The following is a 26,787-nucleotide window of genomic DNA, read 5'->3' on the forward strand; positions in this document are numbered from 1 at the left end:
CTCAGATCAAACCTGGTAGTGTACGATAAGATTCTTTTGGATTAAACAAAATAAAATAAAAAAGATCTGATACTTAGGCAAGAGCTTTCGTGGGTGGATCCTGAGTGAGCGCTGTGTCCTTTCCACTCCCTGTGCTTTCAATATCTGAGCTGTATCGCTACATTTTCTCTAAATTCTGAACACCTTTTTTATTTAACTTCAATTTGTTAAAGGTTTGATTGTGTGTTGTTATAATACAATATGTTTTATTCTTTAAAAAATTCCAGATGCTGATTTGTGCTCTGATTTGTTGAATCCAATTACCCGAAGAAAAGGTAAATGAAAAGAAATCTTATAATTTTCGGTTATGACTTTGTAAAGGTACAAACAGAAGCTTGTGTTCTGCTGACAGTTTTCTCACTCTACTTTCAAGCTGGCATGGGTCCAGGGGTTTATTAAACAATGCTGAGTAAGATCAATGTTCGAGATTAACTTTCGTGCTGTGCAGCATTTTTGCACAACACAAATTAATTGCCCAAGCTTGTGGTATGAAGACAGCTGCATGACTAGCTGGTTATTGTTGAGTTAACTCAATCCAAACTTCAACAAGCTACACTCACCACCCGTGTTATCGTCAGGTCACTAAATCTCAAGTCTGTGTCCTGTGGTGTTTAAGTCCCACTCCGAGTCACCAAAGAAGAGTCCAAGTCAAGTCAGAGTCGAGTCCCCTTTACCTGGGTCAACTTTAACCCAAGGACCCACGACCTCATCTTGTACCTGTGGATTGGTTTCAGATTTCCACAGGTCCACGTTTAGTCGAGTTCTATTACTCTATATGTTGTATATTAAAAGGCTTTATACATATATATATATATTACATTTCATTTAGCTGACGCTTTTATCCAAAGCAACTTACAATAAGTATATATATAGTCAAGAATTTGTGAAGTAATGATGTCCTAAGCAAAGAATGAGGTCACACTCCCTCTGTGTGTGTTAATTTCTGTTTCTTACTTATTCATGTAATGGTGTGTGTGTGCATGTTAGTGAAAAGATTTTATCAGCTGTGGTGTAAACATGACACTCTGATGGAAATCCTAATATTCAAACCTTTTCAGCTGTGTGGCATCTGTCATCGTGCACCAACACTATAAACACACCCGGACATCATGGTGCTGTTGAACCAGATATGGTTGCACCTTATCTTTGTGTGGGGCAGAGCACACCCATGCTAACTAGCTGGTAGCAGCCATGCAGGTAATAGTGAGTGCAGTCCTGGCATGACTTTTAAAAAACATATTTACCAGCAAAAGAGTCACACTGAGGCTTCGACACTGACATGACCACCGACTGGATCCATTTTACCCGTCTACACGGAAGATTGGCTGAATCTTTTGGTTTTTGTTGACTCTTCAGTACATTGGGTACATTTACTCCATTGTGTTGGTGGTTTTGTGTTCATGGGCCAATTTCACTGGGCTGGCAACATCTTGTTGAGCTCTTGAAGATGGGAGGAGTTGTGGCAAATGGAGCTTTTGGTCTGAGATTGTGGTGCAAGAGTGACACCTACTGGCAGTGGATACTGAACTCATAACCTTTAAGACGGGTGACCTATTTCTGAGATGAATTCAAAGCTTTTTCGGGGGCCCACCATCACAACTCTTCCTGTGTGTATATCTAAAAATGACACAATACTAAGCAAATCAGCATAAATAGCATTATTAGACTAAGACTAAGCTAAGCTAAAACAAGTTATTGGTTATAATGCAGTTCAAAACATGAAAATATAAAAATATATAATTAGCATAATTGAACTAGTACTGAACTAGAATTAAGTGAAAATGCTGAAATGAAATGAAATACATTTTGAGTGCTCAGAGTGAAGATTTGTATGAATACCATGTTTTTATTTCATAATACTGTTTATAAAAATATATACTTTCTTTCTTTTCTTTCCATATAGTGACAACATGTGCAACATAATTCTGACAGCAGGTAAGGCTCACTAACCAAGTAAAACACTTTATTAAATATTTCACTCAACCAGATCTTAAAAATATTTGTTTTATACATTTAAGTTACAAAAAGAAAAAAAGAAAGAAAAATTTCTTTCAAAATGTGGTCACAAGGTTCAAATTACATGTGGATTTAGATGAACTGACCAGTTAACTTTTATAGTTAACCTCATAATGATCCACTCTTTATCTTTGAAGGTCTCTGCCTGATCATCGTCAGCTTGGGTAAGTGGCACTTATTAATCATAACAGTTCTTCCAGCAAATAAATAAGGTTCCTAACTCAACAATTGATGAGAGTTTGATAAAACTGCTGTCTTTGAAAACCAATTCATTCTAATTCAAACTTTTTGTTATTCATGTCTCAGGCTCTTCCGAAAGGCTGGTGTGTTACTTTAACAGCTTGGCCGAAGATAGACCAGACGCCGGGAAGTTCACGATTGAGGATATCGATCCGAACAAATGTACCCATCTGATCTACGCCTTCTCTGACATCAATGAATTCAATGAGCTGGTCCCCACTAAAATAGCAGAAATATTTCGCTATCAGGTGTTTAATGGGCTCAAAACCAGGTTAGAACTTCAGCTTGTTCACATTTTTTAAATCTTGTCAAACTTTTTATTTTTCCAATAATTACTTAAATGTTATGCTCCCACAGAAATCCTTCACTCAAAACCCTGTTGGCTGTTGGTGGCCCAACCTTTAACAAAGAAAAGTAAGTTATACTTCTATAGATACATACGTACAAACATACATACATAAAGTATGTTGGTATTTGTAATGCTTTGTCCATTCATGTTGGTTTTTTGTTTGTGATTTGCACATCCAGCATAATACATGGTTTAAATGAAGCAGCACATATGGTTTGTGCCAAGCCACTGCGGCGAGTGCAAACTGGGAGCAATGATCATTTAATAAGATTTTATATTTTTATATGATTCTTACTTGTGTGTCCTGATTTTTTAATATTTTATTGTATCCTACTAAAGATGTTAATAACTCCATATTATAATTAAGTGGATATTAAGAGCACTGTGTTAAATGTTTATCAGATTCACTACGATGGCGTCAACCACACAAAAGAGAACAACATTCATCCAGTCTGCTGTCGCACTACTGAGAATATTTCAGTTTGATGGGTTAAACCTGGACTGGATGTACCCTGTGGGAGCAGGAGGCGACCCAAACAACAAGCAGAAATTTACACTGTTGTGCAAGGTCAGACCCTTTCCTCTGAAACTCAAAGAAATATGCCATAGGATCTGTTTTTATAGGATGTTAGACTTGACTGAACTATGTTTTTGTTGTTGTTGTTGAGTAGGAGCTCAATGCTGCCTTTGAGACTGAAGGGAAAAAACATAACCGTGACCGATTAATCCTCACAGCAAGTGTCTCTGCTGAGAGAGATGTCATTGATGCCAGTTATGAAGTCAAAAAGATTACCAAGTAAACTAATCTTTTATTTCATAAATATTTACATTACACCCATGATCACATGTCAAAGCACTTTGGTCAACATGACTTCCTCTCTATTCTAACAGGGACCTGGATTTCCTCAATGTGCTGACGTATGACTTTCACGGCCCCTGGGAAAATGTCACAGGACATCACAGTCCCTTATACGTGGGATCCCACGATACTGGAGACAAAATCTACTATAATACTGTAAATACCATGATTCATACATAGATTGTCTGAACCCCTATCTATGAACAGATGCACTCTCATCTTTATTGTTTCCCCCCCACACTTTAGGACTCTGCCATGCAGTATTGGGTGGACAACGGAGCACCTGCACAATTGCTAAATTTGGGACTAGCTGCATATGGGCGAGCTTTTTCCCTCTCCTCTGCATCCAGTGATGTTGGAGCTCCAGCCAACGGCACTGGTGAAGAAGGCTGCTACACTGGTGAAGAAGGATTCTGGGCCTATTATGAGGTATTATTATATTACTATGAGCTGTGAATGTAAGTAATTTAAATTATTGGTGTTTATTGTACAATAAAGGTGGGATCAGGCCAAGCGTGAACCAACCTTTACACACAGTGGGATTACAGCTACACAAGTTGAAAGTGTTTCAAATAATCCTTGTGATGAACCAAGAATCAGAATTGAGGACAAACCCAATTTCCGCTGTCTGTGGGCCCGTAACGTAGGATACAACCCGTTACTATAAAACACAAATAACGAAGTTCTGGAAATATTCATCTCATTTAATTCCAGCTATGGGTTGCACTTTAGTATGAACCAAGATAAGAGTACTAGCATTAGCTGCCTTACTCAGTTAGTTCTGTCCGTTGCCCAGCGATTCCAAAAGCAGGCCAATAACGTGAGGTTCAATTTCGCGTCATGTTTGGTCTGAACGCACCATAAAGGTCTGAACTCTATTTCTTTGCATCTATATGTGAAATGTGATGCTTCTTTTCAGACTTGCCTTTATACTAAAGGGGAGATGGTCCAAAGGATTCCTGATCAGCAAGTTCCATATGCCATCACAGAAAACCAGTGGGTTGGATTTGATGACACACTCAGCATTAGTACGAAGGTAACCATCTGTTAAATTTAGTTATAACGATGCAAACGACTGAGAACTCTGTTTAGACGAATACTGTGTTTTGTTAACATGCAGAAGTATTTTCCTCCTCATCCTCTCAGGTCAGTTACTTAAAAGCAAAAAACTTTGGAGGAGCCTTTGTTTGGTCTCTGGACCTGGATGACTTCAGCGGAAATTTCTGTAACCAGAGCAAAAGTCCCTTCATCAGCCACCTGAATTCTCTCCTGGTTAAAAGTAAGACATTTTAAAAAGTGTGAGGTAGTGATTTATATTTTTATATTTACTTAACAAGTTTTATCAGCTTTTATTAACTTGATGTTTTCTTGTAGTAAACTTGTTTGGTGTTTCTGTTTGGAAATCTAAGTAGTTACGCTTAGTAATAAAAATGTATGAAGTGATGATCAAGAAGCTTTTAGAGCCATTACCCCAATGTTCCTGTTTTTTTAGGTTCTTCAACCTCCACTACCATAGCCTCAACTACAATGACCACAACTCCTGCTACCACAGCCTCAAGTACAATGACAACAACTCCTGTTACCACAGCTCCATCTACAATGACAACAACTCCTGCTACCACAGCCTCAAGTACAATGACAACAACTCCTGCTACCACAGCTCCACCTACAATGACAACAACTCCTGCTACCACAGCCTCAAGTACAATGACAACAACTCCTGTTACCACAGCCTCAAGTACAATGACAACAACTCCTGCTACCACAGCCTCAAGTACAATGACAACAACTCCTGCTACCACAGCCTCAAGTACAATGACAACAACTCCTGCTACCACAGCTCCACCTACAATGACAACAACTCCTGTTACCACAGCTCCACCTACAATGACAACAACTCCTGTTACCACAGCTCCACCTACAATGACAACAACTCCTGCTACCACAGCTCCACCTACAATGACAACAACTCCTGTTACCACAGCTCCACCTACAATGACAACAACTCCTGCTACCACAGCCTCAACTACAATGACAACAACTCCTGTTACCACAGCTCCACCTACAATGACAACAACTCCTGCTACCACAGCCTCAACTACAATGACAACAACTCCTGTTACCACAGCTCCACCTACAATGACAACAACTCCTGCTACCACAGCCTCAAGTACAATGACAACAACTCCTGCTACCACAGCTCCACCTACAATAACAACAACTACTCCGACTACCATGACCACAACTCCAACAACTTCTCCAGCTACGACAACAACTCCAACTACCACAACTCCAACTACTACAACCACAGCTCCCACCACCACAACTACTCCAACTACCACTACCACAACTCCAACTACTACAACCACAACTCCCACTACCACACCTCCCACAACCACTACCACCACAACTACTCCAACTACCACTACCACAACTCCAACTACCACAACAACTACTCCAACCACAGCCTCAAGTACAATGACAACAACTCCTGCTACCACAGCTCCACCTACAATGACAACAACTACTCCGACTACTACGACCACAACTCCAACAACTACACCAGCTACGACAACAACAACTCCAACTACCACAACTCCAACTACTACAACCACAGCTCCCACCACCACAACTACTCCAACTACCACTACCACAACTCCAACTACTACAACCACAACTCCCACTACCACACCTCCCACAACCACTACCACCACAACTACTCCAACTACCACTACCACAACTCCAACTACCACAACAACTACTCCAACCACAGCCTCAAGTACAATGACAACAACTCCTGCTACCACAGCTCCACCTACAATGACAACAACCTCCGCTACCACAGCTCCACCTACAATGACAACAACTCCCGCTACCACAGCACCATCTACAATGACAACAACTCCTGCTACCACAGCACCATCTACAATGACAACAACTCCCGCTACCACAGCACCATCTACAATGACAACAACCCCTGCTACCACAGCTTCACCTACAGTGACAACAACTCCTGCTACTACAGCTCCACCTACAATAACAACAACTACTCCAACTACCACGACCTCAACTCCCACTACCACCACAACTACTCCATCTACCACGACCACAACTCCAACAACTACTCCAGCTACTACAACAACAACTCCAACTACCACAACTCCAACTACTACAACCACAGCTCCCGCCACCACAACTCCCACAACCACTACCACCACAACTACTCCAGCTACAACTACCACAACTCCAACTACTACAACCACAACTCCCACTACCACAACAACTCCTACTACCACAACTCCCACAACCACTACCCCCACAACTACTCCAACTACCACTACCACAACTCCAACTACCACCACAACTACTCCATCTACCACGACCACAACTCCAACAACTACTCCAGCTACTACAACAACAACTCCAACTACCACAACTCCAACTACTACAACCACAGCTCCCGCCACCACAACTCCCACAACCACTACCACCACAACTACTCCAGCTACAACTACCACAACTCCAACTACTACAACCACAACTCCCACTACCACAACAACTCCTACTACCACAACTCCCACAACCACTACCCCCACAACTACTCCAACTACCACTACCACAACTCCAACTACCACAACAACTACTCCGACTACCACGACCGCAACTCCCACTACCCCCACAACTACTCCATCTACCACGACCACAACTCCAACAACTACGACAACAACAACTCCAGCTACCACAACTCCAACCACAGCTCCCGCCACCACAACTCCCACAACCACTCCCACCACAACTACTCCAACTACCACTACCACAACTCCTACTACTATAGATAGTGGTAAAGCTGCCTGTAAAGGAAAGATAGGGAAGCTGGTCCCCAATCCCTTAGACAAAGGTTCTTTTTACAACTGTGGCCCTGTTAAAGCGCACCTCCAAAAGTGTCCAAAGGGACTGGAATTCAAGAACAGTCTCCAGAGATGCGACTATCCTTCTCCCACTCCTTAAAGAGTTGCAAGTTATATTTAAATATTTATTCTTATTAACTGAAGTAGTCACTATCACAAATTAGTATAAGTACAATTTCTTATGATCATTCAGGGGAATTCATTTAGTTGTTTGTTTTCAGCCTCATTAATCTAAACATAATTTGAAAACACAATTATAGATTATAGATGAAACTACGAACATTTACAGATTTATTTCCATAATCTCCCCATCACCAATCAAATGTCCTCTAATCCATGTATGTTTAATAAAAAACATTATTTATATTTATTTATTAACATGTCATACAAACAACTGAACTGTGTCATTACAACTGTTGTCCTGATTCTATCCTTAAATCGTACCTGTATGTATGTTTTTGGTCTCCTTTCCTTAATCATTTATCTAACTTCATTTGCTTCATTATATGGTTGATGCATACACACTGTATGTTGTGTAGGTGTATCTAACCCTATTGCATGGATATCTTCTTGTTGGTCTTTATTTAGCACTCAACTGACCAGATTTGTCTTACATGGTGACACAATGGTTGTGTTTAAAATAATTCTATATTGTGAGCTTAAATTTGATAAATTTGAATCAATATTACTAAATAAATAATTCAATCATGGGTCAACTGAAAGTTTCTCACATTTTGTTTAGTTTTGTTTGAAGTTTGATTATTGGTTGGTTGTTATTTGTCTGTCAGATGCTTATGAGATAAAAGGGACTGTGGGAAAGAAGACCCTTCACTCAATTCCATTAAACTATTCCCATATCACAATCTCTCTCTCTCTAATCTCTTCTTTTGCTGGTCTTATAACAGATATATCACATAATGATTGTGTCACTGACGTGAAAAAACACAATGTGAAGTGTATCCTTTTATTTATTCAAGTAAAGTCTTGTTTTGTGGCGGATATATAGAAGAAACCTGAACCTAAACCTAAATTCTTCATTGTATGCTGATGGAGCCCTGACGGAGAGGCCAAGTATATTTGGGTGTCATCGGCATCTGATCTGTGAGATCTAACGCTTTACTACAGTGATTGTGTTTGTAAACTAGAATATTACTTACTTACTTAGACATAGTACATGCAGGCTCTAAGTCGGTTAGAGGCAGCAGCGCAAACTGTCTGAAACTCAAGATCCTGGGATCTGGTCGGTGAGATGTGATGCATTGCTACAAGGATTGTCTTTGTAAGCTAGGATATTACCTGGTCGAGTACGAGAAATAAGTGTAGATTTGATCAATGTGGATTCGAGACAAGCTGACTGTGAATGTGAGACCACGTTTTGACATTGTTTTGAAAGAAAAAATAATAATTAGCATCCTTCAAGACAAGATTGGAAGGACATAAGTCGGTACAGGCTGTACCGTGCTGTTCTTGGATAAATATCAATAACAACAACAATAATAAAAAGCATTGGACAGGCAATGCTGTCCCTGCGCCTGCTTTGTGTATCCCAATAAGCAATGCTAGCTTTTCAAAGTTGGAATAATGCCATTTCATAATGATGTCATGACATCGTTTATAACACTAGTGCAGTGACCGTTGAGTTACTGACATTGACAGTACTCCTACCACTGGTTTACACAAAACATGAGCATGTTTTCTACACACGGCTGAATGTAGGATGTACTGTAAAGGATGATATGGGTAGGATGTATGTACTTGTGTATGTGGCCAGAGACGATCACATTATTCATGTTGTATACTGTGTACTGTTCCAGGTCTGCCACTCTGCTCTCTAGTAGGCTACTCGCTTGTCTTTGTCTGCGTTCTGGATCCGTGGAGCCTTCACCTCCTCGACCAGGTCAAGGATGCCCTCATGCTGCTTCCTCGGCGGACTGGTTCTTCTTGGGACCCATGTAGTCCAATGCTGCTAGGTCCTCTGCTAGTTGAGTTGATGGGTATTTTCATGCATTATATGTCACTGTTATAAGGGTTCAGAGTTGTGGTTGCAGACCTGGAAGTCCCTCTGTAGGCCAGCATTAGCGACTTGAATATAATTGTATCATAACTACTGTATAACTTGTACATACAAATCCATTAAAGAGAATTAGAAAAACTGAATGTTTTCTATATTATTTCCACAGTAAGTTTATCAAGCTAATTGGATTTTCAGGTGCATTAACCGGGAGTTACAAGCTTAGATTGCACCTCATGTTCTTCAGGTTAAGCAAAATCTTAATTTTAAAGGAAATTAAAAAAGAAAAATGTTGATTTTTCGAGAAATAATTAATGATTCTTGCTGGAAAAATAACACATGTTCAGTAGACAGATATTTATGAGTGTGCGCAATTTGATGCAGATCCAAGTAATAATCCGGATCCAGTGAATTTCAATGTGGTTTCATAAGGGGACTGTTGGTGAAGGTATGAGCCAGAACCACTCTCTGTATTAGAAGAGGAACTACTCTGCAATGTAAAAGGCATTAAGGTTGGAAAGAGCCTGCACTCAATAATGTTCTTTGTCGAATCCCTTGTTTAGCCTACCTTGGGCACATTGGAAGAATTTTAACAAGAATGTCAGAGACTAAAATGCTCAATAAAGCTTCTTTGTTCGAAATAGGCACAAAGTGAAATAACACCCTGATCAACATGACAACTAAAAAATACTGCTTCCAAATGTTTCAATCAACATATTTGTACATTTCAATAAACAACATATATTCATTCCATTTATAGAGAACATATTTCATTGCCAATTAAATTCAGTGGCCCAAAAGTGACATGTTTGATCCATGCTGTTTTCACTGTTGCAAATTAGCTATATATTGAATATAATATTTGGAGACAATCTTACCAAGACTCAGTCTCGTGTCTGGTTGAACAAAGGTTCCAGATTTCATATGTAGCATATTTTCAAGTCTAATACTTTAAACCGATTGGACCCTGATCACACTGATTCATCTTCTGCTACCTGGTCCTGTTTATATATTCATCATTCACCTTAGCTGTACATAATACCTCAATGCACTCCGATCACTTTAATCAGTCAGTATTTATCTACGTTCCTAGTTTTTCCAGTCGTTATCCTTTTGACCGTCCTTTCAGTCATGTTCACTACTCTTACTTCTTGTTTTTACTCATCTTGACATGCTCCATTTGTCTTAGAATTTCCCTTTGGGGACAAAATGTTGTTTTGAATTGAATTGAATTGAACATGGCCGGATACATAGACTTTCAGAGACAGGTTGGTGCCAGGAGGCCACGACACCATGGCAAGATAATCTGCATCCATAGATCATTGTGATATAACTTGTGTCTCAAACAACTCTTCACTTCACCACTGGTCTTTTTAACTATTCTCTGGCATCTTTCACATCTATTTGTTACAGCGTGTTGTCTTATGCAAAGCACTTCAGTGGTGTTGGAAATGTCCTATATAAATAAACTTGCTTTGTGTGAAAACACAAACTAACGTGTACGAGTAATCACATCTTTAGTTCATTACACAGTGTTTTATTTCAGTCTATACACAAAACCAGTGCTGTATATATTATGTTTGTATACATATATTTATGTTTGTTAATCCTCAGTTCTGCACAATTTGTTAACATGGAGGAATAACAACAAGATGATAGGTAGGTGTTTCTAACCCAGTTGGGTGTGTGTGCCATTGTGTGTTTATATAATAGTTTCTGCACATGCCTTGTGTGATGATACTTCTTATATGTAAATTATTATTTCTTTTGTTATCCAAGCTAACCTTTAGTGTAGGTGTGTTCTTACTGGTTTAGTTTTAACCTGTGTAATTAGACATGCCTTTTATAATGATGATGGTGCTGTGGCTCCTCTCCACTTATCCTTGCCTTGTTCTGTTCATTTATTGTGGGTCTGTGTTTAACAGTTGTTGTACTTTTACATACATTGCATCATATTGTGTTGACGTGTCAAACTTCTGTGTTGATTTCAGGAGGTTAACAACTGGGGGTGAAAACTCAGTATGATCTTTTCATTATGATATTTTAGCCACCTGAGGGACATAAGATGGATTTGTTGATTCTCAAACCATTTAAACAGACTGACCATGTCTCTGGTGTCAGTTTGTCATTTATGTCCCACATCCCTCCTCTCATAATTATCCATTATATCTTTAGTGTCAAAATGAACTGTTCAAAAATTATCAACATGCTGAGGAATTATTTTGTACACGTTTTTAAATGTACTAAATGTTCCCCCGTCTCCTGACGTCAGGTAATTGAACTGTCTTTTGTCCACATTTCCGTCAGGGTTTAATTACTTTGGACATTGCAACACTGCATTAACTATCCACACCCAATGTAACTACCACACCCTGGCAGCTGTCTACCCAATTTAAGAGCCAGAAACTCATCAGTCCTCCATCAGTCACAGTGGAGACAGTAGATGCTTCTTTCACCATTACCTTTGTAAGTATCCCTTTTGCTTTGATTTGATTGTTCAACATTACTACAGATTTAACTGCTGCTGTACTATACTGGCTCTCTAACCAACTCACGCGCTGAGATTGTGTGATTATGATTATAATGATTGTCATTGAGCTTTATTATATTGTATTTATCTTTTTTGATTGATTTTCATTCTGTTTAGCTCAGATCAGACCTGGTAGTGTACGATAAATAGAAAAGATGTGATATTTAGGTAAGAGCTTTCCTGACCATGCAGAGCTGTCATCAAGGGAGATGCTATTTTTTTACAATGCAGCAGTCGGTTTCGCGATGTATATCTAAAAATGACACAATAATAAACAAATCAGCATAAATAGCATTATTAGACTGAAAAGCTAATTTAGTTGTTGGTTATAATGTAGTTAAAAAAATGAAAATAATTATAAAAACATCTAATTAGAATCTTACTAGAATTAAGTGAAAATGCTGAAATTAAATGAAATGCATTTCGAGTGCTCAGAGTGAAGATTTGTATGAATACCATGTTTTTCTTTGATAATACCGTTTCTAAAAATAAATTTTATTCTTTCTTTCTTTTCTTTCCATATAGTGACAACATGTGCAACATAATTCTGACAGCAGGTAAGGCTCACTAACCAAGTAAAACACATTCTTAAATATTCCACTCAACCAGATCTTACAAATATTTGTTTTATACTTTAAGTGACAAAAAGAAAAAAAGAAAGAAAAATAAATTTCAATGTGGATTTAGATGAACTGACCAGTTAACTTTTCTAGTTAACCTCATAATGATCCACTCTTTATCTTTGAAGGTCTCTGCCTGGTCATCGCCAGCTTGGGTAAGTGGCACTTATTAATCATAACAGTTCTTCCAGCCAATAAATAAAGTTCCTAAGTCAACAATTGATGAGAGTTTGATAAAACTGCTGTCTTTGAAAACCAATTCATTCTTTAATTCAAACTTTTTTTTATTCATGTCTCAGGCTCTTCCGAAAGGCTGGTGTGTTACTTTAACAGCTTGGCCGAAGATAGACCAGACGCCGGGAAGTTCACGATTGAGGATATCGATCCGAACAAATGTACCCATCTGATCTACGCCTTCTCTGACATCAATGAATTCAATGAGCTGGTCCCCACTAGAAGAGCAGAAATATTTCGCTATCCGGTGTTTAATGCGCTCAAAACCAGGTTAGAACTTCAGCTTGTTCACATTTGTATAATCATGTAAAACTTTTTATTTTTCCAATAATTACTTAAATGTTATGCTCCCACAGAAATCCTTCACTCAAAACCCTGTTGGCTGTTGGTGGCCCAACCTTTAACAAAGAAAAGTAAGTTATACTTCTATAGATACATACGTACAAATACACAAAAAAGACTTTCACATTTGGGCATTTTTATGAGTCCAAAAACAAGTGTAAGCAGCACTAAAGTATGATGGTATTTGTAATGCTATGTCCATTCATGTTTTGTTTTTTTGTGATTTGCACATCCAGCATAATACATGGTTTAGATGAAGCAGCACATATGGTTTGTGCCAAGCCACTGCGGCGAGTGCAAACTGGGAGCAATGATCATTTAATAAGCTTTTATATTTTTATATGACTCCTACTTGTCTGTCCTGCTTTTTTTGTATTTTATTGTATATTACTAAAGATGTTAATAACTCCATATTATAATTAGTTATTGAGAGCACTGTGTTAAATGTTTTCAGATTCACTACGATGGCGTCAACCAAACAAAAGAGAACAACATTCATCCAGTCTGCTGTCGCACTGCTGAGAATATTTCAGTTTGATGGGTTAAACCTGGACTGGATGTACCCTGTGGGAGCAGGAGGCGACCCAAACAACAAGCAGAAATTTACACTGTTGTGCAAGGTCAGACCCTTTCCTCTGGAACTCAAAGAAATATGCCATAGGATCTGTTTTTATAGGATGTTAGACTTGACTGAACTATGTTTTTGTTGTTGTTGTTGAGTAGGAGCTCAATGCTGCCTTTGAGACTGAAGGGAAAAAACATAACCGTGACCGATTAATCCTCACAGCGAGTGTCTCTGCTGAGAGAGATGTCATTGATGCCAGTTATGAAGTCAAAAAGATTACCAAGTAAACTAATCTTTTATTTCATAAATATTTACATTACACCCATGATTATATGTCAAAGCACTTTGGTCAACATGACTTCCTCTCTATTCTAACAGGGACCTGGACTTCCTCAATGTGCTGACGTTTGACTTTCACGGCCCCTGTGAAGATGTCACAGGACATCACAGTCCCTTATACGTGGGATCCCACGATACTGGAGACAAAATCTACTATAATACTGTAAATACCATGATTCATACATAGATTGTCTGAACCCCTATCTATGAACAGATGCACTCTCATCTTTATTGTTTCCCCCCCCCCCCCACACACTTTAGGACTCTGCCATGCAGTATTGGTTGGACAACGGAGCACCTGCACATTTGCTAAATTTGGGACTAGCTGCATATGGGCGAGCTTTTTCCCTCTCCTCTGCATCCAGTGATGTTGGAGCTCCAGCCAGCGGCCCTGGTAAAGAAGGCTGCTACACTGGTGAAGAAGGATTCTGGGCCTATTATGAGGTATTATTATATTACTATGAGCTGGGAATGTAAGTAATTTATATTATTAGTGTTTATTGTACAATAAAGGTGGGATCAGGCCAAGCGTGAACCAACATTTACACACAGTGGGATTACAGCTACACAAGTTGAAAGTGTTTCAAGCATTGAGATACTTGTAATGAACCAAGAATCAGAATTGAGGACAAACCCAATTTCCGCTGTCTGTTGGCACGTAACGTAGGATACAACTTGTGGACTGTGAAACACAAAGAACGAAGTTCTGGAAATATTCATCTCATTTAATTCCAGCTATGGGTTGCACTTTACTATGAACCAATATTAGAGTACTAGCATTAGCTGCCTTACTCAGTTAGTTCTGTCCGTTGCCCAGTGATTCCAAAAGCAGGCCAATAATGTGAGGTTCAATTTCGCGTCATGTTGGGTCTGAACGCACCATAAAGGTCTGAACTCTATTTCTTTGCATCTATATGTGAAATGTGATGCTTCTTTTCAGACTTGCCTTTATACGAAAGGGGAGATGGTCCAAAGGATTCCCGATCAGAAAGTTCCATATGCCATCACAGAAAACCAGTGGGTTGGATTTGATGACACACGCAGCATTAGTACGAAGGTAACCATCTGTTAAATTTAGTTATAACGATGCAAACGACTCACAACTCTGTTTAGACGTATACTGTGTTTTGTTAACATGCAGAAGTATTTTCCTCTTCGTCCTCTCAGGTCAGTTACTTAAAAGCAAAAAAATTTGGAGGAGCCTTTGTTTGGTCCCTGGACCTGGATGACTTCAGCGGAAATTTCTGTAACCAGAGCAAAAGTCCCTTCATCAGCCACCTGAATTCTCTCCTGGTTCAAAGTAAGACATTTTAAAAAGTGTGTGTAGTGAGGTAGTGATTTTTTTCCCAGATTTAATTAACAAGTTTTATCAGCTTTTATTGACTTGATGTTTTTCGTAGTAAATTTGTTTGCCGTTTCTGTTTTGTGCAAAAGGTTGTGTTCAAGGTGCCTGTAATGGACAGACGACGGGGCTGTTCCCCAATCCCTCAGACAAAACTACTTATTTCGACTGTTCAGTACCAGTGCTCCTAAGGTGTCCAGTTGGAGAGGAATTCAAGAAAAAAGACAGAAAATGCGAAACAACTACAACTACTACAACCACAGCTCCCACCACCACAACAACAACTCCTACTACCACAACTCCTACTACTATAAATTGTGGTAAAGCTGCCTGTAAAGGAGCGACAGGGAAGCTGGTCCCCAATCCCTTAGATAAAGGTTCTTTTTACAACTGTGGCCCTGTTAAAGCGCACCTCCAAAAGTGTCCAAAGGGATTGGAATTCAAGAACAGTGTCCAGAGATGCGACTATCCTTCTCCTTCTCCCACTCCCACCACAACTACTCCAACTACAATGACAACAACTCCTACTACTATAGATAGTGGTAAAGCTGCCTGTAAAGGAAAGATAGGGAAGCTGGTCCCCAATCCCTTAGACAAAGGTTCTTTTTACAACTGTGGCCCTGTTAAAGCGCACCTCCAAAAGTGTCCAAAGGGATTGGAATTCAAGAACAGTGTCCAGAGATGCGACTATCCTTCTCCTTCTCCCACTCCCACCACAACTACTCCAACTACAATGACAACAACTCCTACTACTATAGATAGTGGTAAAGCTGCCTGTAAAGGAAAGATAGGGAAGCTGGTCCCCAATCCCTTAGATAAAGGTTCTTTTTACAACTGTGGCCCTGTTAAAGCGCACCTCCAAAAGTGTCCAAAGGGATTGGAATTCAAGAACAGTCTCCAGAGATGCGACTATCCTTCTCCTTCTCCCACTCCCACCACAACTACTCCAACTACAATGACAACAACTCCTACTACTATAGATAGTGGTAAAGCTGCCTGTAAAGGAAAGATAGGGAAGCTGGTCCCCAATCCCTTAGACAAAGGTTCTTTTTACAACTGTGGCCCTGTTAAAGCGCACCTCCAAAAGTGTCCAAAGGGATTGGAATTCAAGAACAGTGTCCAGAGATGCGACTATCCTTCTCCTTCTCCCACTCCCACCACAACTACTCCAACTACAATGACAACAACTCCATCTACCACGACTACAACTCCAACAACTACTCCAGCTACCACACCAACAACTCCAACTACCACAACTCCAACTACCACAACAACAACTCCTACAACCACAACTCCTACTACTACAAATTGTGTTCAAGGTGCCTGTAATGGACAGACGACAGGGCTGTTCCCCAATCCCTCAGACAAAACTACTTATTACGACTGTTCAGTTCCAGCGCTCCTAAACTGTCCAGTTGGAGAGGAATTCAACAATAAAAACAGCAAATGCGAAACAACTACAATTACTATAACCACAACTCCCATTACCACCACAACTACTCCATCTACCACGACCACAACTACAACAACAACTCCAACTACCACAACTCCAACTACTACAACCACAGCTCCCACCACCACAACTACTCCGACTACCACGACCACAACTCCAACAACTACTCCAGCTACGACAACAACAACTCCAACTACCACAACTCCAACTACGACAACAACAACTCCAACTACCACAACTTCAACTACAACAACAACAACTCCAACTACCACAACTCCAACCACAGCTCCCGCAACCACAACTCCCACAACCACTCCCACCACAACTACTCCAACTACAACTACCACAACTCCTACTACTATAGATAGTGGTAAAGCTGCCTGTAAAGGAAAGATAGGGAAGCTGGTCCCCAATCCCTTAGACAAAGGTTCTTTTTACAACTGTGGCCCTGTTAAAGTGCACCTCCAAAAGTGTCCAAAGGGACTGGAATTCAAGAACAGTGTCAAGAGATGCGACTATCCTTAAAGAGTTGCAAGTTATATTTAAATATTTATTCTTATTAACTGAAGTAGTCACTATCACAAATTAGTATAAGTACAATTTCTTATGATCATTCAGGGGAATTCATTTAGTTGTTTGTTTTCAGCCTCACTAATCTACACATAATTTGAAAACACACTTATAGATTATAGATGAAACTACGAACATTTACAGATTTATTTCCATAATCTCCCCATCACCAATCAAATGTCCTCTAATCCATGTATGTTTAATAAAAAACATTATTTATATTTATTTATTAACATGTCATACAAACAACTGTACTGTGTCATTACAACTGTTGTCCTGATTCTATCCTTATATCGTACCTGTATGTGTGTTTTTGGTCTCCTTTCCTTAATCATTTATCTAACTTCATTTGCTTCATTATATGGTTGATGCATACACACTGTATGTTGTGTAGGTGTATCTAACCCTATTCCATGGATATGTTCTTGTTGGTCTTTATTTAGCACTCAACTGACCAGATTTGTCTTACATGGTGACACAATCAATATTACTAAATAAATAATTCAATCATGGGTCAACTGAAAGTTTCTCACATTTTGTTTAGTTTTGTTTGTAGTTTGATTATTGGTTGGTTGTTATTTGTCTGTCAGATGCTTATGAGATAAAAGGGACCGTGGGAAAGAAGACCCTTCACTCAATTCCATTAAACTATTCCCATATCACAATCTCTCTCTCTCTAATCTCTTCTTTTGCTGGTTTTATAACAGATATATCACATAATGATTGTGTCACTGACATGAAAAAACACAATGTGAAGTGTATCCTTTTATTTATTCAAGTAAAGTCTTGTTTTGTGGCGGATATATAGAAGAAACCTGAACCTAAACCTAAAATCTTCATTGTATGCTGATGGAGCCCTGACGGAGAGGCCAAGTATATTTGGGTGTCATCGGCATCTGATCTGTGAGATCTAACGCTTTACTACAGTGATTGTGTTTGTAAACTAGAATATTACTTACTTACTTAGACATAGTACATGCAGGCTCTAAGTCGGTTAGAGGCAGCAGCGCAAACTGTCTGAATATCAAGATCCTGGGATCTGGTCGGTGAGATCTGACGCCTTGCTACAGGGATTGTGTTTGTAAGCTAGGATATTAGTGTAGATTTGATCAATGTGGATTCGAGACAAGCTGACTGTGAATGTGAGACCACGTTTTGACATTGTTTTGAAAGAAAAAATAATAATTAGCATCCTTCAAGACAAGATTGGAAGGACATAAGTCGGTACAGGCTGTACCGTGCTGTTCTTGGATAAACATCAATAACAACAACAATAATAAAAAGCATTGGACAGGCAATGCTGTCCCTGCGCCTGCTTTGTGTATCCCAATAAGCAATGCTAGCTTTTCAAAGTTGGAATAATGCCATTTCCTAATGATGTCATGACATCGTTTATAACACTAGTGCAGTGACCGTTGAGTTACTGACATTGACAGTACTCCTACCACTGGTTTACACAAAACATGAGCATGTTTTCTACACACGGCTGAATGTAGGATGTACTGTAAAGGATGATATGGGTAGGATGTATGTACTTGTGTATGTGGCCAGAGACGATCACATTATTCATGTTGTATACTGTGTACTGTTCCAGGTCTGCCACTCTGCTCTCTAGTAGGCTACACGCTTGTCTTTGTCTGCGTTCTGGATCCGTGGAGCCTTCACCTCCTCGACCAGGTCAAGGATGCCCTCATGCTGCTTCCTCGGCGGACTGGTTCTTCTTGGGACCCATGTAGTCCAATGCTGCTAGGTCCTCTGCTAGTTGAGTTGATGGGTATTTTCATGCATTATATGTCACTATTATAAGGGTTCAGAGTTGTGGTTGCAGACCTGGAAGTCCCTCTGTAGGCCAGCATTAGCGACTTGAATATAATTGTATCATAACTACTGTATAACTTGTACATACAAATCCATTAAAGAGAATTAGAAAAACTGAATGTTTTCTATATTATTTCCACAGTAAGTTTATCAAGCTAATTGGATTTTCAGGTGCATTAACCGGGAGTTACAAGCTTAGATTGCACCTCATGTTCTTCAGGTTAAGCAAAATCTTAATTTTAAAGGAAATTAAAAAAGAAAAATGTTGATTTTTCGAGAAATAATTAATGATTCTTGCTGAAAAAATAACACATGTTCAGTAGACAGATATTTATGAGTGTGCGCAATTTGATGCAGATCCAAGTAATAATCCGGATCCAGTGAATTTCAATGTGGTTTCATAAGGGGACTGTTGGTGAAGGTATGAGCCAGAACCACTCTCTGTATTAGAAGAGGAACTACTCTGCAATGTAAAAGGCATTAAGGTTGGAAAGAGCCTGCACTCAATAATGTTCTTTGTCGAATCCCTTGTTTAGCCTACCTTGGGCACATTGGAAGAATTTTAACAAGAATGTCAGAGACTAAAATGCTCAATAAAGCTTCTTTGTTCGAAATAGGCACAAAGTGAAATAACACCCTGATCAACATGACAACTAAAAAATACTGCTTCCAAATGTTTCAATCAACATATTTGTACATTTCAATAAACAACATATATTCATTCCATTTATAGAGAACATATTTAATTTCCAATTAAATTCAGTGGCCCAAAAGTGACATGTTTGATCCATGCTGTTTTCACTGTTGCAAATTAGCTATATATTGAATATAATATTTGGAGACAATCTTACCAAGACTCAGTCTCGTGTCTGGTTGAACAAAGGTTCCAGATTTCATATGTAGCATATTTTGAAGTCTAATACTTTAAACCGATTGGACCCTGATCACACTGATTCATCTTCTGCTACCTGGTCCTGTTTATATATTCATCACTCACCTGAGCTGTACATAATACCTCAATGCACTCCGATCACTTTAATCAGTCAGTATTTATCTACGTTCCTAGTTTTTACAGTCGTTATCCTTTTGACCGTCCTTTCAGTCATGTTCACTACTCTTACTTCTTGTTTTTACTCATCTTGACATGCTCCATTTGTCCTAGAATTGCCCTTCGGGGACAAAAGGTTGTTTTGAATTGAATTGAATTGAACATGGCCGGATACATAGACTTTCAGAGACAGGTTGGTGCCAGGAGGCCACGACACCATGACAAGATAATCTGCATCCATAGATCATTGTGATATAACTTGTGTCTCAAACAACTCTTCACTTCACCACTGGTCTTTTTAACTATTCTCTGGCATCTTTCACATCTATTTGTTACAGCGTGTTGTCTTATGCAAAGCACTTCAGTGGTGTTGGAAATGTCCTATATAAATAAACTTGCTTTGTGTGAAAACACAAACTAACGTGTACGAGTAATCACATCTTTAGTTCATTACACAGTGTTTTAGTTCAGTCTATACACAAAACCAGTGCTGTATATATTATGTTTGTATACATATATTTATGTTTGTTAATCCTCAGTTCTGCACAATTTGTTAACATGGAGGAATAACAACAAGATGATAGGTAGGTGTTTCTAACCCAGTTGGGTGTGTGTGCCATTGTGTGTTTATATAATAGTTTCTGCACATGCCTTGTGTGATGATACTTCTTATATGTAAATTATTATTTCTTTTGTTATCCAAATTAATTAAAGTGTGGGTGTGTTCTTACCGGTTTAGTTTTACACTGTGTAATTAGACATGCCTTTTATGATGATGATGCTGCTGTTGCTCATCTCCACTTATCCTCGCCTTGTTCTGTTCATATATTGTGGGTCTGTGTTTAACAATTGTTGTACTTTTACGTGTCAAACTTCTGTGTTGATTTCAGGAGGTTAACAACTGGGGGTGAAAACTCAGTATGATCTTTTCATTATGATATTTTAGCCGCCTGAGGGACATAAGATGGATTTGTTGATTCTCAAACCATTTAAACAGACTGACCATGTCTCTGGTGTCAGTTTGTCATTTATGTCACACATCCCTCCTCTCATAATTATCCATTATATCTTTAGTGTCAAAATTAACTAAAAGAAAAAAACTGTTCAAAAATGATCAACATGCTGATGAATTATTTTTTACACGTTTTTAAATGTACTAAATGTTCCCCCGTCACCTGACGTCAGGTAATTAAACCGTCTTTTGTCCACATTTCCATCCATTCATTACTTTGGACATTGCAACACTGCATTAACTATCCACACCCAATGTAACTACCACACCCTGGGAGCTGTCTACCCAATTTAACAGCCATAAACTCATCAGTCCTCCATCAGTCACAGTGGAGACAGTAGATGCTTCTTTCACCATTACCTTTGTAAGTATCCCTTTTGCTTTGATTTCATCGTACCACATTACTACAAATGTAACCGTTGCTGTACTATACCGGCTCTCTAACCGACTCACGCGCTGAGATTGTGTGATTATGATTATTATTATCGAGCTTTATTATATTATAGTATATATTGCATTCTGTTTAGCTCAGATCAAACCTGGTAGTGTAGATAAGATTCTTTTGGATTAAACAAAATAAAATAAAAAAGATCTGATACTTAGGCAAGAGCTTTCGTGGGTGGATCCTGAGTGAGCGCTGTGTCCTTTCCACTCCCTGTGCTTTCAATATCTGAGCTGTATCGCTACATTTTCTCTAAATTCTGAACACCTTTTTTATTTAACTTCAATTTGTTAAAGGTTTGATTGTGTGTTGTTATAATACAATATGTTTTATTCTTTAAAAAATTCCAGATGCTGATTTGTGCTCTGATTTGTTGAATCCAATTACCCAAAGAAAAGGTAAATGAAAAGAAATCTTATAATTTTCGGTTATGACTTTGTAAAGGTACAAACAGAAGCAAACTTCAACAAGCTACACTCACCACCCGTGTTATCGTCAGGTCACTAAATCTCAAGTCTGTGTCCTGTGGTGTTTAAGTCCCACTCCGAGTCACCAAAGAAGAGTCCAAGTCAAGTCAGAGTCGAGTCCCCTTTACCTGGGTCAACTTTAACCCAAGGACCCACGACCTCATCTTGTACCTGTGGATTGGTTTCAGATTTCCACAGGTCCACGTTTAGTCGCGTTCTATTACTCTATATGTTGTATATTAAAAGGCTTTATACATATATATATATATATTACATTTCATTTAGCTGACGCTTTTATCCAAAGCAACTTACAATAAGTATATATATAGTCAAGAATTTGTGAAGTAATGATGTCCTGAGCAAAGAATGAGGTCACACTCCCTCTGTGTGTGTTAATTTCTGTTTCTTACTTATTCATGTAATGGCGTGTGTGTGCATGTTAGTGAAAAGATTTTATCAGCTGTGGTGTAAACATGACACTCTGATGGAAATCCTAATATTCAAACCTTTTCAGCTGTGTGGCATCTGTCATCGTGCACCAACACTATAAACACACCCGGACATCATGGTGCTGTTGAACCAGATATGGTTGCACCTTATCTTTGTGTGGGGCAGAGCACACCCATGCTAACTAGCTGGTAGCAGCCATGCAGGTAATAGTGAGTGCAGTCCTGGCATGACTTTTAAAAAACATATTTACCAGCAAAAAAGTCACACTGAGGCTTCGACACTGACATGACCACCGACTGGATCCATTTTACCCGTCTACACGGAAGATTGGCTGAATCTTTTTGTTTTTGTTGACTCTTCAGTACATTGGGTACATTTACTCCATTGTGTTGGTGGTTTTGTGTTCATGGGCCAATTTCACTGGGCTGGCAACATCTTGTTGAGCTCTTGAAGATGGGAGGAGTTGTGGCAACTGGAGCTTTTGGTCTGAGATTGTGGTGCAAGACTGACACCTAGTGGCAGTGGATACTGAACTCATAACCTTTAAGACGGGTGACCTATTTCTGAGATGAATTCAAAGCTTTTTCGGGGGCCCACCATCACAACTCTTCCTGTGTGTATATCTAAAAATGACACAATACTAAGCAAATCAGCATAAATAGCATTATTAGACTAAGACTAAGCTAAGCTAAAACAAGTTATTGGTTATAATGCAGTTCAAAACATGAAAATATAAAAATATATAATTAGTATAATTGAACTAGTACTGAACTAGAATTAAGTGAAAATGCTGAAATGAAATGAAATACATTTTGAGTGCTCAGAGTGAAGATTTGTATGAATACCATGTTTTTATTTCATAATACTGTTTATAAAAATATATACTTTCTTTCTTTTCTTTCCATATAGTGACAACATGTGCAACATAATTCTGACAGCAGGTAAGGCTCACTAACCAAGTAAAACACTTTATTAAATATTCCACTCAACCAGATCTTACAAATATTTGTTTTATACTTTAAGTGACAAAAAAAAAAAAAGAAAGAAAAATTTCTTTCAAAATGTGGTCACAAGGTTCAAATTACATGTGGATTTAGATGAACTGACCAGTTAACTTTTATAGTTAACCTCATAATGATCCACTCTTTATCTTTGAAGGTCTCTGCCTGGTCATCGCCAGCTTGGGTAAGTGGCACTTATTAATCATAACAGTTCTTCCAGCAAATAAATAAGGTTCCTAACTCAACAATTGATGAGAGTTTGATAAAACTGCTGTCTTTGAAAACCAATTCATTCTAATTCAAACTTTTTGTTATTCATGTCTCAGGCTCTTCCGAAAGGCTGGTGTGTTACTTTAACAGCTTGGCCGAAGATAGACCAGACGCCGGGAAGTTCACGATTGAGGATATCGATCCGAACGAATGTACCCATCTGATCTACGCCTTCTCTGACATCAATGAATTCAATGAGCTGGTCCCCACTAGAAGAGCAGAAATATTTCGCTATCAGGTGTTTAATGGGCTCAAAACCAGGTTAGAACTTCAGCTTATTCACATTTTTTAAATCTTGTCAAACTTTTTATTTTTCCAATAATTACTTAAATGTTATGCTCCCACAGAAATCCTTCACTCAAAACCCTGTTGGCTGTTGGTGGCCCAACCTTTAACAAAGAAAAGTAAGTTATACTTCTATAGATACATACGTACAAACATACATACATAAAGTATGTTGGTACTTGTAATGCTTTGTCCATTCATGTTGGTTTTTTGTTTGTGATTTGCAAATCCAGCATAATACATGGTTTAAATGAAGCAGCACATATGGTTTGTGCCAAGCCACTGCGGCGAGTGCAAACTGGGAGCAATGATCATTTAATAAGCTTTTATATTTTGATATGTTTCTTACTTGTGTGTCCTGATTTTTTAATATTTTATTGTATCCTACTAAAGATGTTAAAGGGGACATAGCATGCCCATTTTACCACAAGTTGATATGGTTCCTTGGGGTCTTAATGAAATGTCTGTAACATACTTTGGTCAAAATACCACAAGGATCATATAAAACAGCTCCTTTTTACCCTGTATAAAACAGCCCTCCACAGAGTGACCTGTTTTGAGTGCCTGTTCCTTTAAATGCTAATGAGCCAGCTCCCCCCTCCCCCCTCATGATTTTAAATGATATAAATTACATATTTTATATGATATAAATTATCAAATATGCATCCCATACTTTGTATTCCCCTTCTGTTGTCCTGGAGTTTTAATTTTCCCAATCACATAATTAAATGTCCCCCTCTGCCCATCCACTACAAGCACACAAGCAGATAGACAGAGAGAGAAAGAGAGGGGTGGAGGGCTATGAAGACCATCATCACTGTGTTAAATGTTTATCAGATTCACTACGATGGCGTCAACCAAACAAAAGAGAACAACATTCATCCAGTCTGCTGTCGCACTACTGAGAATATTTCAGTTTGATGGGTTAAACCTGGACTGGATGTACCCTGTGGGAGCAGGAGGCGACCCAGACAACAAGCAGAAATTTACACTGTTGTGCAAGGTCAGACCCTTTCCTCTAAAACTCAAAGAAATATGCCATAGGATCTGTTTTTATAGGATGTTAGACTTGACTGAACAATGTTTTTTTTGTTGTTGTTGAGTAGGAGCTCAATGCTGCCTTTGAGACTGACCGATTAATCCTCACAGCAAGTGTCTCTGCTGAGAGAGAGGTCATTGATGCCAGTTATGAAGTCGAAAAGATTACCAAGTAAACTAATCTTTTATTTCATAAATATTTACATTACACCCATGATCACATGTCAAAGCACTTTGGTCAACATGACTTCCTCTCTATTCTAACAGGGACCTGGACTTCCTCAATGTGCTGACGTATGACTTTCACGGCCCCTGGGAAAATGTCACAGGACATCACAGTCCCTTATACGTGGGATCCCAAGATACTGGAGACAAAATCTACTATAATACTGTAAATACCATGATTCATACATAGATTGTCTGAACCCCTATCTATGAACAGATGCACTCTGATCTTTATTGTTCCCCCCCCCCCCCCCACACTTTAGGACTCTGCCATGCAGTATTGGGTGGACAAGGGAGCACCTGCACAATTGCTAAATTTGGGACTAGCTGCATATGGGCGAGCTTTTTCCCTCTCCTCTGCATCCAGTGATGTTGGAGCTCCAGCCAACGGCACTGGTGAAGAAGGCTGCTACACTGGCGAAGAAGGATTCTGGGCCTATTATGAGGTATTATTTTATTACTACGAGCTGTGAATGTAAGTAATTTATATTATTGGTGTTTATTGTACAATAAAGGTGGGACCAGGCCAAGCGTGAACCAACCTTTACACACAGTGGGATTACAGCTACACAAATTGAAAGTGTTTCAAATAATCCTTGTGATGAACCAAGAATCAGAATTGAGGACAAACCCAATTTCCGCTGTCTGTTGGCACGTAACGTAGGATACAACCCGTTACTATAAAACACAAATAACGAAGTTCTGGAAATATTCATCTCATTTAATTCCAGCTATGGGTTGCACTTTACTATGAACCAAGATAAGAGTACTAGCATTAGCTGCCTTACTCAGTTAGTTCTGTCCGTTGCCCAGTGATTCCAAAAGCAGGCCAATAACGTGAGGTTCATTTTCGCCTCATGTTGGGTCTGAACGCACCATAAAGGTCTGAACTCCATTTCTTTGCATCTATATGAGTAATGTGATGCTTCTTATCAGACTTGCCTTTATACTAAAGGGGGGATGGTCCAAAGGATTCCTGATCAGCAAGTTCCATATGCCATCACAGAAAACCAGTGGGTTGGATTTGATGACACACTCAGCATTAGTACGAAGGTAACCATCTGTTAAATTTAGTTATAACGATGCAAACGACTCAGAACTCTGTTTCGACGTATACTGTGTTTTGTTAACATGCAGAAGTATTTTCCTCCTCATCCTCTCAGGTCAGTTACTTAAAAGCAAAAAACTTTGGAGGAGCCTTTGTTTGGTCTCTGGACCTGGATGACTTCAGCGGAAATTTCTGTAACCAGAGCAAAAGTCCCTTCATCAGCCACCTGAATTCTCTCCTGGTTCAAAGTAAGACATTTTAAAAAG

The 26,787-nt window shown here is 39.0% G+C and overlaps 3 protein-coding genes across 3 annotated transcripts; all 3 read left to right on the forward strand.

Annotated features, from left to right (window-relative positions):
• The first annotated feature begins 1,949 nt into the window (after window positions 1-1,949).
• On the forward strand, window positions 1,950-7,511 carry LOC117765028 (chitinase-3-like protein 2). Its single transcript, XM_034591243.1, has 15 exons — window positions 1,950-1,974; window positions 2,193-2,219; window positions 2,356-2,566; window positions 2,653-2,709; window positions 3,047-3,212; window positions 3,316-3,440; window positions 3,536-3,659; window positions 3,750-3,932; window positions 4,423-4,539; window positions 4,650-4,782; window positions 4,878-4,884; window positions 4,996-5,061; window positions 5,200-5,313; window positions 6,385-6,632; window positions 7,261-7,511. Exons 1-15 carry the CDS (start codon window positions 1,950-1,952, stop codon window positions 7,509-7,511), a joined length of 1,854 nt encoding a protein of 617 aa, XP_034447134.1.
• A 3,559-nt stretch (window positions 7,512-11,070) lies between these two features.
• LOC117765029 (chitinase-3-like protein 2) lies at window positions 11,071-22,414 on the forward strand. Its single transcript, XM_034591244.1, has 13 exons — window positions 11,071-11,081; window positions 12,478-12,509; window positions 12,701-12,727; window positions 12,872-13,076; window positions 13,163-13,219; window positions 13,603-13,768; window positions 13,872-13,996; window positions 14,092-14,215; window positions 14,314-14,496; window positions 14,993-15,109; window positions 15,220-15,352; window positions 16,714-16,779; window positions 22,275-22,414. The coding sequence occupies exons 2-13, from the start codon at window positions 12,485-12,487 to the stop codon at window positions 22,412-22,414; spliced, it is 1,368 nt and encodes a 455-aa protein (XP_034447135.1). The 5' UTR covers window positions 11,071-11,081; window positions 12,478-12,484.
• LOC117765213 (chitinase-3-like protein 2) lies at window positions 20,857-26,571 on the forward strand. Its single transcript, XM_034591540.1, has 10 exons — window positions 20,857-20,867; window positions 23,564-23,595; window positions 23,813-23,839; window positions 23,982-24,186; window positions 24,273-24,329; window positions 25,048-25,213; window positions 25,317-25,420; window positions 25,516-25,639; window positions 25,737-25,919; window positions 26,410-26,571. Exons 2-10 carry the CDS (start codon window positions 23,571-23,573, stop codon window positions 26,539-26,541), a joined length of 1,023 nt encoding a protein of 340 aa, XP_034447431.1. The 5' UTR covers window positions 20,857-20,867; window positions 23,564-23,570; the 3' UTR covers window positions 26,542-26,571.
• The last annotated feature ends 216 nt before the right edge of the window (window positions 26,572-26,787 follow it).

Source organism: Hippoglossus hippoglossus, chromosome 7, assembly GCF_009819705.1.
Source record: "Hippoglossus hippoglossus isolate fHipHip1 chromosome 7, fHipHip1.pri, whole genome shotgun sequence".
NCBI classification, from domain to species: domain Eukaryota; kingdom Metazoa; phylum Chordata; class Actinopteri; order Pleuronectiformes; family Pleuronectidae; genus Hippoglossus; species Hippoglossus hippoglossus.

Coding starts and splice junctions, on each gene's coding strand:
- LOC117765028 (XM_034591243.1), top strand. CDS start 1,950: ATGTGCAACATAATTCTGACAGCAG. Junction 1,975..2,192: donor CAACATAATTCTGACAGCAG/GTAAGGCTCACT, acceptor TTATCTTTGAAG/GTCTCTGCCTGATCATCGTC. Junction 2,567..2,652: donor TTTAATGGGCTCAAAACCAG/GTTAGAACTTCA, acceptor ATGCTCCCACAG/AAATCCTTCACTCAAAACCC.
- LOC117765029 (XM_034591244.1), top strand. CDS start 12,485: ATGTGCAACATAATTCTGACAGCAG. Junction 12,728..12,871: donor CCTGGTCATCGCCAGCTTGG/GTAAGTGGCACT, acceptor TTCATGTCTCAG/GCTCTTCCGAAAGGCTGGTG. Junction 13,769..13,871: donor AATTTACACTGTTGTGCAAG/GTCAGACCCTTT, acceptor GTTGTTGAGTAG/GAGCTCAATGCTGCCTTTGA.
- LOC117765213 (XM_034591540.1), top strand. CDS start 23,571: ATGTGCAACATAATTCTGACAGCAG. Junction 24,330..25,047: donor CCAACCTTTAACAAAGAAAA/GTAAGTTATACT, acceptor AATGTTTATCAG/ATTCACTACGATGGCGTCAA. Junction 25,920..26,409: donor GATTCTGGGCCTATTATGAG/GTATTATTTTAT, acceptor GCTTCTTATCAG/ACTTGCCTTTATACTAAAGG.